At 43.4% G+C, this 16466-nt stretch overlaps 1 protein-coding gene across 1 annotated transcript in view; it reads right to left on the bottom strand.

Moving 5' to 3' along the window:
- The window catches only part of CAP2 (cyclase associated actin cytoskeleton regulatory protein 2), a 162776-nt gene that overhangs the window by 134730 nt on the left and 11580 nt on the right, over nt 1–16466 (bottom strand). The window contains exon 2 of the mRNA XM_003263543.4: nt 145–266. Coding sequence (XP_003263591.1) covers nt 145–265 — 121 coding nt within the window. The 5' untranslated portion in view covers nt 266. The remainder of the gene's footprint in view (nt 1–144; nt 267–16466) is intronic.

Below are 16466 nucleotides of genomic sequence, written 5' to 3'. Positions count from 1 at the left end.
CCTCTGGTTAATGTTATAGTCACATACAATGGAAGGAGTAGGGAAGCTGAAGGATAACAGAAATGTTCCTTGAGAGTGAAATGATGGAAACAAAATGAAGTGACCCACAAGAAGACCAGGAATGACAACAGTTTGTGACCCTACCTCCAATGACACCATTGACTTCCCCGCAGTCCCCAGGGGGCCTGTGGGACTCTGCAGACAGCGACTCCAGGCGGCTGACAGCTCGTTCCAGTCTTTCCACCAGTCCTTGCATGTTGGCCATTCTAGAAAAGCACAGGCACAAACGGAGGCTGCGTGAGCATCAGGGAGGATGAACAAACCAACACCATCAGTCTCAACAACAGCGAGGAGGAAGACACAATCACTGGGGATGGCTTCATTTTTATTTTTTAACCATGAAATTGTATGTATTATTGTTGCTTTTTGATTTCAGTAGCTTTGGGGGTGGGTACAAGTGGTTTTTGGTTACATGGATAAGTTCTTTAGGGGTGATTTCTGAGGTTTGGATGCACCCATCACCTGAGCAGTGTACACTGTACCCAATGTGTCTTTCATCCCCCTCCCACCCTTCCCCAAGTCCCCAAAGTCCATTATATCATTCTTATGCCTTTACGTCCTCATAGCTTAGCTCCCACTTATAAGTGAGGAACATATGATATTTGGTTTTCCATTCCTGAGCTACTTCACTTAGAATAATATGGCCTCCAGCTCCATCCAAGTTAGTGTAAAAGACATTATTTTGTTCCTTTCTTTGACTGACTAGTATTTCATAGTGCATATATACCACATTTTCTTTATCCATTCATTGGTTGATGGAGACTTACGTTGGTTCCGTATCTTTGCTATTGTGAATTGTGCTGCTATAAATGTGTGTGCATGCGTCTTTTATTTACCTACAGAGTATTTCTAAATATCAGAAAAATATGTGAAATCCAAAAGAACCTAAAACTTGGAACAAAAAAAAATTGGCATTATATTGAGCTTATTTTCTATTCCATTAGTGATTACTACAAGCCCAATATGTAATACACAAATATTCACTCCCTTTATACTGCTTCCAAGTGCCTGTGTGGATGCTTCCTTGTTACATGACACAATCTATGTACAGCACTTAACTTTTTAAAAGCCCACAAAACATATATGGAAAAATTAATATTGCCAGCTCTTCTTCTGCTAATGGTGAGAACATATTTTCACTATTTCCAATAATTCCTTCTGTTAAAGTATAATTCTCCAGGGGAGACTAAACCCACCGATAATCTTTATTTACTCAATTACATAAAACCAAACAGCCCAGCCCAGGAGAACTGAGTTTATGAATCTGAGCATCATTTAGCAGGCAAAGAGGCCATCACCTCCAAGAGCTGTTTTCCACTTATTACTCATTGGTTTGTTTTGGTGTTTCTGTTGCTGAATTATTTTAAATTATAATTATTCTGAATGTAGGGTTTTAATTTAAAATATGACAAATGGTTATTTTCCTTTTGTAACGCTGCTGGTTATGTTTAAGCAAAATTTAGTCTTAGGTGGGGTGGTTTGTAGAGACAGGGATCTTCAGTTACCCAGTACTCTTGGCTGGGATAAATAGGGACTAAAGCTGATTAGAGGACTGGGGATAAAAATGGGGCAGGGTAACCAGGTGCGGTGGCTCACGCCTGTAATCCCAGCACTTTGGGAGGCTGAGGCAAGTGGATCATGAAGTCAGGAGTTCGAGACCAGCCTGGCCTACAGGGTGAAACCCCGTCTCTACTAAAAATACAAAAATTAGCTGGGCGTGGTGGCACACGCCTGTAATCCCAGCTACTCGGGAGGCTGAAGCAGGAGAATAACTTGAGCCTGGGAGGCAGAGATTGCAGTGAGCCGAGATTGTGCCACTGCACTCCAGCCTGGCGACAGAGCAAGACTCTGTCTCAAAAATAAATAAATAAAATAAAATAAAATAATAAAAATTAAAAAGTTAGCCAGGCATGGTGGTGGGCACCTGTAATTCCAACTACTCGGGACACTGAGGCAGGAAAATTGCTTGAACCCAGGAGGTGGAGGTTGCAGTGAGCTGAGATCACGCCACTGCACTCCAGCCTGGGTGACAGAGCAAGACTCTGTCTAGAAAAAAAAAAAAAATGGCGAGGGGGCAGGGTATCCATGCTTCCTGCTTCCAAACAGAAAATTAAATGAGTGTGCATAGGGTAAGTACCCACTAAAATTATAAACTTATATTAAGATTATTGGCCCTAGAATTTATATGTCATTAAGGCAACCTCTGAGGAATGAAACCCAATCTAATTTGTTCAGGTTACGGAGATCTAGCTGATAGCCACCTTAACCCCGGCCATATCAACTTATGGCTGCTTTTGGCAAAATCAGGCTGCTGCCCCTTAAGAGAAGACCACATGCCTCCTCTTAATCAGTGCCTGAAATTCTTCTCCCTCTTAAGAACCTTCCAAACATCATTCTGAGCAAAAGAGGAACAGCATGCTTCTGAATCAGAGACGCTGCTGTCCTAAAGCAGGGGTAAATAAATTTAATTGCTCTCAGATGGATAAATATTTTATGTTTCTGCTGGGGACCAGGCAATACATTTCTCTTATGGGTTTTGTAGTCCATCAGTTTTGAGCTTAAACACAGTGATGACGTGCCACTGCCGTTTTTCAAAAGCAAGGTTATACTTATCAAAACTTGTATAGCTCTGTAATTCTGTCTGAATGTCAGATGGTCATCAGCTATGGAGGGCGGAGTTTACTGTCTATTTTGGAAAGTCATCTCTCCTGAAACTGGCAGCAGTTACTCTTGCAAAATATGGGGCAGTGTTCTCTGCACAGCTGAAATCAGCATCGAATCCTAAGGGAATTCAAAATTAGAAATTTCTCATCTATTCTTCTCCTCTTCACGTCAGAGCTTGTGCTTCCATCGCAATTGAAAGAAAAAAAAAAAGAAAGAGAAATGTAATTGAATCCTTTACGTAATCCTCTTGCAAGGGAGCTGGGTATCCTGTAGGTGGGTGAAGGCCATTTGAGAAATGATGAAAGCCCCTCAAATCTTTTAATAGTTGCCCATCTGTTCACAGTTATCTATGTTCCCTGTTACTCAACTTGCCAAATGTTACCACCGTAGACCTAGCCTGCGATAGAAAAAAAAATGTTTGCTTTGTTAGCAAGCCCCTATTCCCAACAGAACGGCACCAGCCACCTCCAGCAGCTCACAGATGAAGCTGTCTTGAGAAGGCCTGTTACATTTCACACTTAGGACTGCCATCTCTGACTGTGGCTTAATCAGACTCCCTGACAAGACCCAAACTCGCACTATCTCATAGTGCTCCGTATGTTGAAAGACAACAGGAGTCAGCCCACAAACTGCAGGGCTGGACAGATTGGTGTGGAATGCAGTCGAAAAGCGACTCAGATGTCACTCCATGTAAAATCACCACGAGCAAGACTGAAATCCTGCCACAGCCTCTAAAGCGGTCAAAATACAGCTCATTCAAGGAAGCTGGAGAGATGTTTCTGGGTTTAAAACTTTCAGAACAGTTACTAAGATAAACTGAAGAATAAATAAAAGAAAGACTATACCAGGAGACATGTTAGCATTCCCAAGGAGACTGATGGGGCCCAAGATGATCAATATGATCATGCCGCCTTCTCTCCAAACTCTCTCTGTCTCTCTCCCTGTCTCTCTCCCCATATACCCTCTGCCACTAGCCTGGCTCTCAAGAATGAGGAAAGAGCAGAGCTGCAGATTCTCCAAATTCTTCCCAGGCAGTCCCATCCGCCTTAGCATTCCAAAGTGGATTTAGCCAAGTTTTGACAAGGAGGTGGCAGCCAGGAATTAAGAATTAGGTTGAGGAAACTCATAGAGTAGTCAAAGCAAATACAGACAGCAAGGTCAGGGTAAGGAATGAGTCAGAGCCAGGGGGTAGACCGAGGAGTTTGGTTCAGGAGGCCAGCAGAATAGGGGGATACAGCAAGATGGCAGGAAAGAAGATATTGTAAGAACCCAGTGAAGAACAAAAAGAAGCCAGATTCATAGCTGGAGAATGAAGAGACTGGGTTAGATGACACAGCTCAAACTTGGCCCCCCAGATCTTCGCTAGTCATCCTATTCAAGTAGAAGCCAATGGCAAGGAAAGGTCAAAGGATACACACAAGCACCTGACCAGAGTGTGAGTGTGTGTGGGGAAAAAAGAGGAAGGAACATAACATCGCACAACTTTCTCCTTTTCATGATTTGTTTTAGGGGCGGGGCCAGTGGCTCACGCCTGTAATCCTAGCACTTTGGGAGGCGGAGGCGGGTGGATTGCTGGATCCCAAGAGTTCTAGACCAGCCTGGGCAACATAGAGAAATCCATCTCTACATAAAATTGAAAAATTAGCTGGTTGTGGTGGCACACGCCTATAGTCCCAGCTGCTTGGACGACTGAGGCAGGAGGATCTCTTGAGCCTGGGAGGTCGAGGCTGCAGTGAGCCATGTTCACCCCACTGCACTTCAGCCTGGGTGAAAAAATGAGACCCTGTCTCAGAAAAAAAAATAATAATAATCAGTTTTAAAAAACTGTACTTGAGATTAATGTCAATTCCTTGTTTTGAATTAATTTTTTTGTATTCTCTTTTAAGTTTCATTATAATGAGAAGTGCACCCATCCTCCTTTTTGGTCATTTTTTTTTTTCTTATCTGAATTTTCCCCTCACTTTTTAAGGTTGTTTGTTTTTTGTTTTGAGACAGAGTCTCACTCTGTTTCTCAGGCAGGAGTGCAGTGGCACAATCACAGTTCACTGCAGCCTCCACCTCCTGGTCTCAAGGGACCCTCCCACCAAAGATCCTCCCTAGTAACTAGGATTACAGTGCATGCCACCACATCTGGTTAATTTTTTAAATTCATTTTTTGCAGGGACAGTGTCTCTTTATGTTGTCCAAGCTGGTCTTGAACTCTTGGGCTCAAGCAATTCTCCCATCTCAGTTTCCCAAATAAAGGGATTATAGGCATGAGCCATGGCATCCAGGCTAATTTTTATTTTTATCAAAGCTAGACATGCACATAATTTAAAGAATCAGTAGTTCTATACTCTTCTATTCTGTGTCATAAATGCCAACCATTTTCACTAATTTTAACTGTTTCTTTGATAATCGCAGCCCCCCCCATCTCTAAATAACATGACTCTATCTCTGTGTCTTGTTTGGTTTTCTTCAGTTTGGGGCATTATCTACTGAGGTGCCACCAAAAATACACGGGTTTACTTTTTTCTTGCCCAGTCCCCACTACCACCTACATGCGTATTGCCTTTTGTCTTGTCCTCCCAATAGTGTCATATCACAATTTTTCTGTAATCAATATCCAGTGTTAACACAGTTATGACTATTTGCATCTGAGCCATGAGGTATACTATACACAGGGTTGCCATTAAGTATAAAGGTAGAGAAAGTCTGGAACATGGTCAGTAATGAATGCTAGCTGCAGCTATTAAGTCATCCCATCTCATTTTGCTGTCAGTGGGAATAGTTACATTTGAAACGTCAAGCAGTCATCTAGAAGATCTGGTCAATGGAAATGACTAATGGAAAACTTCAGGTCAGTATAGCCTTATTTTTGTCCCCAACATTTCATTTTCCTCTGTCCATGTACTTATTCCTCCAACATGTTTAAAAGAGTTTTCTCAAGTCTACGTGTATGTGCGGTTACCATAAAAATTGTGGCATGTAATTCGTTTTTTTCATCACATATTTTCCCTATGAAACATTTTTACAATGACTCTTTTGCTTCTCAACAGCAAAGGATGAAGGCCCAATCTCTTTGGGGTCATTTTTGGAAAATAGCAGCACTCCTTCATCCCTTAAAACTTTCAGGACAGTTACTAAGATAAACTGAAGAATAAATAAAAGAAAGACTATACCAGGAGACATGTTAGCATTCCCATTTCTTCACCCAACCCATCTTATGCTCATTGGTGAAGGGTCTGTTAAGCCCTTAACTAGCTCAATCTAACCAGTTATAAAAGCAGCTTTCACAGATGCTTTGAACATTGACACTCCATGGCCCAATGTAAATGGTGATAAGCCTAGAATAACAACCTATGTGCCTGGATCACCTGTTTTGCATCTGTGAGACATACTGCCCAATTAAAAACCTGCCTTGTGCTTTCTTTCCTGTCAGCACATGTACACCTCGCTTCCCAAGGAGACCGGCTGCAAGCTTTTCAGGGGCTGAGGTTGGATCTTACTCTTCTTTGCATCTCCCACTGAGTCCAGCATGGTGCCCTATACCTAGAGAACTATAAATACTTTTTGATTGACTAATTAATTAGCTACCATTCACTGCCTTTTCTTTGCCTACCCACTCACTGACACCATCCCAGATCAGGCTGAAAGCCAGATTTTCATAGGAGAAATTTTCATTTAAAAGAACCTGCTAGATTAGTTTTTCCTACTTGGAGCCACAGTGGCTCCCTCCCATGACTTGAAAGAGCACACTTGCTCCCTCTAATGTAAGCCTTTGGGTCTCTTTCATGGCTCCTTTTTCTTCAGGATTTCAAATTGTGTTAAAACTCCGCATTGTCTAAAGGGTTTTGTAAATTCCTCACAACAAGTTCACAAAACAAGTAAGAGATAATGCTACTTGGATAACGTTTTCATGTTAATAAAAGAGGTGGGTCTTTCAGGTTTCCTGATTGCTAGCTGAAAGTTCTCCTTACTAGAACAAAAATACAGAAATAACGGTAGTGAGTGTTTCTCTTCCAGTTCTGCAAGGGAGACCCAGATCCAAGGGCTTCTGAAGATCACGAATCTAAGATTAAATAGGAAATAGACTTGTCTTAGAAGAAGACATTTACGTGGCCAAGAAACATGAAAAAAAGCTCAACATCACTGATCATCAGAGAAAAGCAAATCAAAACCACAATGAGATACCATCTCATGCTAGTCAGAATGGTGATTATTAAAAAGTCAGGAAACAATAGATACTGGTGAGGCTGTGGAGAAACAGGAACACTTTTACACTGTTGGTGGAAATGTAAATTAGTTCAACCACTGTGGAAGATAGTATGGCAATTCCTCAAGGATCTAGAACCAGAAATACCATTTGACCCAGCAATCCCATTACTGGGTATAGACCCAAAGAATTATAAATCATTCTGCTATAAAGACACATGCATACATATGTTTATTGCAGCACTATTTATAATAACAAAGACATGGAACAAACCCAAATGCCCATCAATGATAGACTGGATAAAGAAAATGTGGTACCTATACACCATGGAATACTATGCAGCCATAAAAAGGAATGAGATCATGTCCTTTGCAGGGACATGGAAGAAGCTAGAAGCCATCATCCTCAGCAAACTAACACAGAAACAGAAAACCAAATACCCCATGTTCTCACTCATAGGTGGGGGTTGAACACTGAGAACACATGGACACAGAGAGAGGAACAACACACACCAGGGCCTGTTGGGGGATGAGGACTGAGGGGAGGGAACTTGGAGGATGGCTCGATAGGTGCAGCAAACTACCATGGCACAAGTATACCTATGTAACGAAGCTGCACGTTCTGCACATGTACCCCATTTTTTAAAGTGTTTTTTAAAGAGAAATAAAGAAAAAAAAAGGAAATAGACTTGAGGTGACAGGAAACTGGAGACTTTCAAACCTTTTCTCATAGTGAGGCTGAGCAACTGGTTTATATGTGAACTCTCTGCAAAAAATAAAGTTACAATAAATTTCTCTATAAGTCCATCAAAATTTAAAATATTTGGTAAACTACCATCAAATCAGACTGTCCTAGATTGTTAAACTCTTTTTTTTTTTTTTTTTTGAGACAGAGTCTCATTTTGTCACCCAAGCTGGAGTGCAGTGGCACGATCTTGGCTCACTGCAATCTCTGCCTCCTGGGTTCAAGTGATTCTCCTGCCTCAGCCTCCCAAGTAGCTGGAATTACAGGCGCCCACGACCACGCTAGGCTAATTTTTGTATTTTTAGCAGAGACAGGGTTTCGCCTTGTTGGCCAGGGTGGTCTCAAACTCCTGACCTCATGTGATCCGCCCGCCTCAGTCTCCCAAAGTGCTAGGATTACAGGCGTGAGCCACTGCGCCTGGCCAATTGTTAAATTCTCTTTACTGTAACCACATCAGTGACTTTCTTTTATTTCCCAGGAAACTACCAAGCACTGGGAGAAGTAACCCTGTGATTCACTATTACTAATTGGGTAATGGTATGTACAGGAGAAACAAACCATCACAGTATTCATTCATTCATTTTTTAACTGGCTCATTAAATATGTTTGTTTCATTCACTCAATCAGTCAGTTCCCACTATCTGCTAGGCACAATGCTCACATCTAGAAAACTAAGGCTGATTAAAAAACATTTCCTGCCCTACTGTAGTGTGAGGGGGCTGAAAGCAAACCCTGCTCAGTCAAGCCAGGGAGCTGTATAACTCAGAGATACATTCACGTTGCCAAGGTGCCCGCCTTCGTATCTTTTGCTTACTCTCCTATAGAGCATTTCTGGAGCCAGCTTCCCGCCAAACAGCAAACAAAAAGCACCATTTTCTTTTTATTGCAAAGATGTTTCAAGAGTCTCTGATTTTTGAGATGGTGTAATCAGAATAGCTGAGACCAGAAAGTTATATAAGAAAAAGAACACTCTCAATGTTTCATGAAACTGGAGAAAACATGTATGAGATCCTGGTTAGCCAACTGACTCCTCTAGGGCCTCTAATCAGGTCTCACTGCAGGAGAGAAATGCTTCAGCTTGACCTTCAGAAAGATCTCACCCCAGCTCTCTAGCTACAATTCCCCATGCTCCTGAGATACCCACAAGCCACAGGGACAACTCCCCAAGGCCCAAACATGTCCTACCCTATCCCTCTCCTATGCCATGATTCTGCTGCCTGTAAGTTTCTTCCTAGCACCATTACTTTCACTCCCCAAATCCCAGCTCCTCCAAGAGATCTTGCAGTGTCTCACAAATCAGAGTAATCTCTGGAGAGGTATTTACTCCCTGACATCTCCATCAACTATCGAAACCACATATACAATTTCCTCGCCATCCGATTTGCCGCCTCCACTGTGGTGGTTTCACCCCTCAGAACCATCCCTAATTTGCCTTGTATATAAATATTCCTCCTCTGAGTTGAAATTAGAAATACTTACTCCCTGACATTTCCATTGAAACCACATGTACAATTACCTCGCCATCCCATTTGCCCCCTCCACTCCGGAGGTATCACCCCTCAGAACCATCTCTGATCTGCCTCGTAGTTTAAGCATTTGTCCTCTAAGTTGAAACGTCTGAAGATAAAAGGCTAGGACTCCTAACTTAATGTAGTGGAAAAAGAACTCTGGGGATTAGAGAATCTTAATTTGAGACCCAGCCCCTTCACTGACAACCCACGTGATTCTGGAGGTCTTGAGTCTTCTAGTAGACAGACTACTTAATCTGTCTGAGTCTCAGTTTTCCTATTTCCAATATATGAATTCATTCCTTCTTCCTCCTTCAGTGGCTTAAGAAAATCGTCTGCAAAGGTGTTTTGAGCTACATTCGGTACTGGCTTGGGGCTACACAGGTGGATGAGACACAGACTGTGTCCTCAAGGCACAATCTCCTTGAGGAGTAGACAGTTCAGCCACTGGGGGCCGGCCAGCTGTCCACGGCACTGGGCCACAGGGAACTGGGCTACCGTGGCAGGAGGGAGCCCAGTGAGAACTGAGGCCATGGAGAAGGCTAAGTACACCCCGAAGCCTGGCTCTGTGCACTGACTTGGGGTGATGGGGCTGAGTAAGGCAGAGCCATAAAATAAAGGACTCTGAATGCTGACCAGGACCAGGATAAACCCTGTGCTATTCCCCTATCACGGAGTGGAAACTCGCTTGGCTAAACACGAGATAGAAACCCTTCACTGAAGAGGAGCTCATTCCCCAGGCCCCTCTATAGCCCTTTCTAAGCACCTATGCTGTTGAGGAAGCTCTTTCTATTCCTGTGTCCCCACGTTGCCCCTTTGCACTTGTTTACGCCATGGAGGAGGTAGAGTTCAAAGAACTGCTTCTAGGAGTCCCCTAAGGGCCACACGCTGGCACTGCGAAAAGAAGAGCCATGAAGACCCTGCTGGCCAGGCCACTACAGACTGGGCAGGGGGGTCGTGAACCATTCTCCCTCCATCAAGTAAATGTATTACTCCCCTTGTATCCAGAATATATAAAAAAACTTTTACACTCAATAAGAAGACAAATATGCCAGTTTAACAATCAGCAAAATATCGAAATAGACATCTTCCCAGAGAAGACAGGCAAATAGCCAAGAGCACATGTGCAAGGGCTCAACATCAGTAGTCATTAGGAAAATGCAAATCAAGACTCCAATCAGATACCACTTCACACACACTAAGATGGTTACAACCTAAAAGACAGATAATAAAAAGTGCTGGTGAGAATATGAAGGAATTGGAAGCCTCAGACATTGCTGGTGAATATGGAAAATGGGGCAGTTGGTTTAAACTGTTTGGAAGTTTCTTCAAAAGTTAAGCACATGTTTGCCATATGAACCAGCCATTCCACTCTATTTCACTCAAGAGAAATAAAAATATATGTTCGCACACAGACTTGTGCACAAATGTCATAGCAGCACTGTTCATAATAGCCAAAAAATGGAAACAATCCAAATGTCCATTAACAGTGAATGGCTAAGCAAAATATGGCATATGTATTATAATGGAGTATTATTCAGCCATAAAAAAGAATGAAATACTGATACATGCTACAAAACAAGTGAACTTCAAAAGCATTACACTAAATGAAAGACAAGAAGACTGTGTGTTATATGATTCCATTTATAAGAAATATCCAGGAAAGGCTAATCTATAGAGACAGAAAGTAGGTTAGGACATTTAAAATGGGTCAATTTTATTGCATATAAAATTATAACTCAAAAAAGGTTTAAAAACAAACAAGTGAAAAAGGATTGTGCCTCTTTATAAAGATACAGTTAAAAACCATTAAATCTGGCTGGGCATGGTGGCTCAAGCCTGTAATCCCAGCACTTTGGGAGGCCGAGGCAGGCGGATTACGAGGTCAGGAGATTGAGACCATCCTGGCTAACATGGTGAAACCCCATCTCTACTACAAAAATACAAAAAAATTAGCCAGGTGTGGTGGTGGTCACCTGTAGTCCCAGCTACTCGGGAGGTTGAGGCAGGAAAATGGCATGAACCTGGGAGGTGGAGCTTGAAGTGAGCCGAGATCATGCCACTGCACTCCAGCCTGGGTGACAGAGCGAGACTCCGTCTCAAAAAAAGAAAAAAAACATTAAATCTGAGTAACTTTGCTGTTCTCATCTCCCAACGGTCAGAAGTGGTGGTGAAACTTACCCAGAGACTGCTCCAAGTGGCCATACTCCCCACTCCTGGAACTAGTTGTATGGGCCAAGGCAGGTGAGAGAATAAAACATTGATTCCCACCACTCTTTTTTCTCTGCGTAAGAATCACTGGGGGAGAGGTGAGGCTTCTTAAATGCAGGCTCCTGGGCCCCACTCTCAACAATACTGATGTAGTAGTTCTGGGTATTCCCAGGAATCTGCCTTTTTAAGAAGCACTCTTCAGAGTACAAGGGCCCACACTTTGAGAATTACTGTAACAGAGGCATGCAGGAATGTGGTGGGAGCATGTGGGAAGGGGAGCTCAAGAAAGGCAGACATGCAACTGAGCCCTGGGAAGTAGAGAGGCTACTAAAGTTATGATAAGAACCAAATTAAGTCTCAAAGATGAGAGGATGGTATTCAGAAGAAGAAAAATAAGTAAAGGCATCCCAGCGCCTATGCCTCACATATGCAAAGGCATGGAAGCATGAATGACGAGTAAATATTAATTGAACATTCATTATGCACCAGGAGCTATCTAACAGAACATGAGAAACAAGGGATTGATGAGTAGTTAGAAGGGGTGGTAGTGAGGGCTGGGAGGGGAGTTGGGAATAAAGTGACAGCGGGTTGAAGAAGATCTAAGAGAAGTTTACATTAGGCAAGATTTGAGAAAAGATTAAATTGTTGGAGGTTTGGAGGGAAAGAGAGAAGCTAGGATATCTTAGATGTTTTGCTTCAGGGAAGGTGGTGCCAATCAAAACAGAGATAGGGAGTGGAGGTGCCCAGGGCAGAGGAGTTCAGAGTTAGAGGATCTGCATTTCAAGTGCCTACAGTTGGCAGTTACGAGTAGGGACCTAAAGCTCAGGGGCCTTCTGGAAATATGTCGTAAGTATTAGCTACCCAATAATAATACATGCCTCAGGATTCTTGGGAAGGTGAAAGGAGACCATGAAGTGAACTTTGCAACTACAAAGTGATGCCTACATGTCATTATTATAATTTCCCTCTGAATGGTCCACAGCACTCACCACTGCGATCTGTACCCAGTGAGTGCTCAATCCCTGAATTATCATGGCAAGTGTTACTACCTCCTCTATCTTCCAGACCCAATGATGGTAACATCTCATACACCACACTTCCTTTTTTTTGAGACAGAGTCTCACTCTGTCACCCAGGCTGGAGTGCATTGGCATGATCTCAGCTCACCACAACCTCTGCTTCCTGGGTGCAGGTGAGTCTTCTGCCCCAGCCTTCCGAGTAGCTGGGATTATAGGTGCCCGCCACCACACCTGGTGAATTTTTGTATTTTTAGTAGAGATGGGGTTTCACCATGTTGGCCAGGCTGGTGTCGAATGCCTGACCTCAGGTGACCTGCCTGCCTCAGCCTACTAAAGTGCTGGGATTACAGGCGTGAGCCACCACGCCTGGCCTCACACACCGCACTTCTCAAACCAGGCCACAGAACAAGCACACTGCAAAATCACTGCAGACTGCAAGCAGGGGGATATCAAAAGCACCATGGACTGAAAGCATAAAAGAGGCTATCATTTCATAGGGCCAAGCACGGTTGCTTACAACTGTAATCCCAGCACTTGGGGAGGCCGAGGCAGGTGGATCACGAGGTCAGGAGATCGAGACCGTCCTGGCTAACATGGTGAAACCCCGTCTCTATTAAAAATACAAAAAATTAGCTGGGCGTGGTGGTGGGCGCCTATAGTCCCAGCTACTCGAGCTACTTGGGAGGCTGAGGCAGGAGAATGGCATGAACCTGGGAGATGGAGCTTGCAGTGAGCAGAGATGGTGCCACTGCACTCCAGTGTGGGTGACAGAGTGAGACTCCGTCTCAAAAAAAAAAAAAAAAAAAAAAAAAAAAGGAGGCTATCGTTTCATATAGTCAGTTACTTCTCATGACTAGAAATGTTTTACTTTATTAAATTCTGTCATTTCAATGTGAAGAATGCCTTGTCTCTCTGGAATGACGAGTGCTATGGTCCGGTTTGTTTGACCCCCTCCAAAACTTATGTTGAAATCTGATCCCCAGCTAGAGCCTAATGGGAGGTGGGAGGTGGGAGGTGTTTGGGTCATGGGGGCAGATCCCTCATGAATGGCTTGGTGCCATTCTCACAATAGTGAGTTCTTGCTCTATTCGTTCCCAGGAGAGCTGGTTGTTAAAAAGAGGCTGGCATCCATCCGTGAGCTGTAGAGTGGCAAGAAAAAAAATGAGCCTGGCACCTCTCCTCTCCTCCTGCTTCTTCTCTGGCCGTGTAATCTGTGCATTCCAGCTTCCCTTCGACTCTTGCCACAAATGGAAGCAGCCTGAGGCCTTTACCAGAAACAGATGTTTCTTGTACAGCCTGCAGAACTGTGAGCCAGATAAACCTCTAATCTTTGTAAATTAGTCTCAGGTATCCTTTATAGCAATACTAATGGACTTAGATAACGAGTAATAAGGTTTGTTGAAATTCCTTGCAATCTCAAAATTTACCATCATTCATTGTAATTATATGCAATTAAATAAAAGATTCAGCAACTCTCTTAAAAGAAAATGAAAAAAGAAAAGCCCTAAAGATCAGTTCTTAAGTGTTGGGCCAGTTTTATGAATAGAAATTACCAACAAATCCAAGTGTGATCATTTGATGTAAAATAAAATAGCCAGGTGATCAATTTGGCCCAAGCATTCCTCCAGCCCCCTTTTGCTTCTTCATGTGTCTCTAGCTTCCTGGGTCTACTTTCACACTTGACTTTGATTTTTTTTTTTTTTTTTTTTTTGAGACTGAGTCTTGCCGTGTCTCCCAGGCTGGAGTGCAGTGGCAGGATCTCAGCTGACTGCAACCTCCACTTCCCAGGTTCAAGTGATTCTCCTGCCTCAGCCTCCTGAGTCGCTGGGATTACAGGCGTGCATCACCACATCCAGCTAAATTTTTATATTTTTTTGGTAAAGATAGGGTTTCATCATGTTGGCCAGGTTGGTCTTGAACTCCTGACCTCAAGTGATCCACCTGCCTTGGCCTCCAAAAGTGCTGGGATTACAGGCGTGAGGCAATGCGCCCGGCCATTTGTTTTTTTTTTCAAGACAGGTTCTCACTCAGTTGCCCAGGCTGGAGTGCAGTGGCACAATCATAACTCACTGCAACCTTGAACTCCTGGGGTCAAGCGACCCTCCTGACTCGGTCTCTCAAAGTGCTGGGATTACAGACATGAGCCACCACACCCAGCTTCAATTTATTACTTCAACACAATCAATCAGGGGTTTCAACTCATGCTGTTGACCACTAAAAAACTACAGGTTCTTCTTTTTTTTGCTCTTTGAACCTGGGACCCCAAAGTAAAAGGGGAAACAGAGAAAGTGGGTAAAGTGGAAAGAAAAGAATGGTGTGGAGGAAACAGAGGAGAAAAAGGAAACAAGAGAAAGCTTCAAAAAGAGGAAGGGGCTACCAGGGACACTCAAGGTGGAAGAAGCCCAGTTCAGCCTCTCTCCAAACTGTGTTCAAAACACAAAAGGCAACTATCTGATTCCAAAAGACAAAACAATAGTACATGAATTGAGAAGAATCAAAATTGAAAAGGGTACCCATTTGGGAGTAAAATGCTTTTTTTTTTCTCATTTTTTTCTTCAGGGTCAACCTGAAATCAGAATTGTGTGGGGGTGCAGGTAGCGAACACTCCAACAGAAACTCCTCTTTTTGGCCAGAGGAACTGGAAAGGGGGCCCTGACTAATAGAAGAGTGCGAGGAAAGCCCAGGTTTTGGGTTTTGTTTGCATTTTTCTCTCCCAAGCGTTGCTGTAGTCACAGAACTGTGTGGCAGAACAGTGAGCAGCAGCACAGGCACCTGAAGGTTTTTTTCTAAAGAAACCTGCGCCGGGCGAGGTTGCTCACACCTGTAATCCCAGCACTTTGGGAGGCCGAGGCAGGCGGATCATGAAGTTAGGAGTTCCAGACCAACCTGACCAATATGGTGAAACCCCGTCTCTACTAAAAATACAAAAATTAGCCAGATGTGGTGGCATGGGCCTGTAATCCCAGCTATGCAGGAGGCTGAGGCAGGAGAATTGCTTGAATCCGGGAGGTGGAGGTTGCAGTGAGCCGAGATCGTGCCCTTGCACTCCAGCCTGGGTGACAGAGCGAGACTCTGCCTCAAAAAGAAAAAGAAAAAGAAATCTGGGCTTACTGACAGAAAAGTAGAGGAACAGGGGACCTCATGGTCCACAGAGTATGGGGAGAATTCCTGGTATTTTATTCCTTTCGCTACTTTGTCCTGAGGATGGCCCCAAGTCTTGGAGAACTCTACAGCAGCATAAGCACCTTAAACTTTAAAAGAAATCTAGTCTTTCCAGAACAGGAAAAAAGGATCTTGGGGTAGAGGTGTGTGGCGAGAATCCCAGAGAGAAGAGAGCTAAAGAAGGGGATGCCCTGGCTCTGTGTATGAACCAGCACAAGTCCCTGAGCTGTGTATGCGTAGGACAGTCCCAAAGGCTTTGCAAACTGAAGTAGACATAAACCACTGCTCAGGCTGGGCGCGGTCGCTCAAACCTGTAATCCCAGCACTTTCAGAGGCTGGGGTAGGGAGACTGCTTGAGCCCAGGAGTTCACAACCAGCCTGGGCAACATAGGGAGACCCCATCTCTACAAAAAACTTAAAAATTAGCTGAGTGTGGTGGCGTGAGCCTATAGTCCCAGCTACTTGGGAAACTGAGACAGGAGGATCACTTGAGCCCAGGAGGTGGAGGCTGTAGTGAGCCAAGATCATGCCACGGCCTTCCAGCCTGAGTGACAGAGTGAGACCCTGTTTCAAAAAAGCAAAACATTATGCTTTTGTGCTTTAAATAAAAATGAAAATAATAAATAAAACAAAAGGAGAAATCATGACCAAAAACTTCCAAACTTGGTGAAAGCTATATATTTACAGATCCAAATGGAGTAGTTGCCCTTTGCCCAGTTTCACTTTCTGTAGTTTCAGTTACCCATGATCAACAATGGTCCAAATATAGGTGAGCACAGTACAGTAAGATATTTTGAGAGAAAGAGAGAGGGAGAGAGACTCCACTTTCACATAACCTTTATTATGATATATTGCAATAATGTTTTACTTTATTATTAGTTATTATTGTTAATCTCTTACTAT

This window comes from Nomascus leucogenys, chromosome 8 (assembly GCF_006542625.1).
Source record: "Nomascus leucogenys isolate Asia chromosome 8, Asia_NLE_v1, whole genome shotgun sequence".
Classification (NCBI taxonomy): Eukaryota; Metazoa; Chordata; class Mammalia; order Primates; family Hylobatidae; genus Nomascus; species Nomascus leucogenys.
The sequence above is the reverse complement of the archived record's forward strand: the minus strand, read 5'-3'. Positions and strand labels throughout refer to the sequence as shown.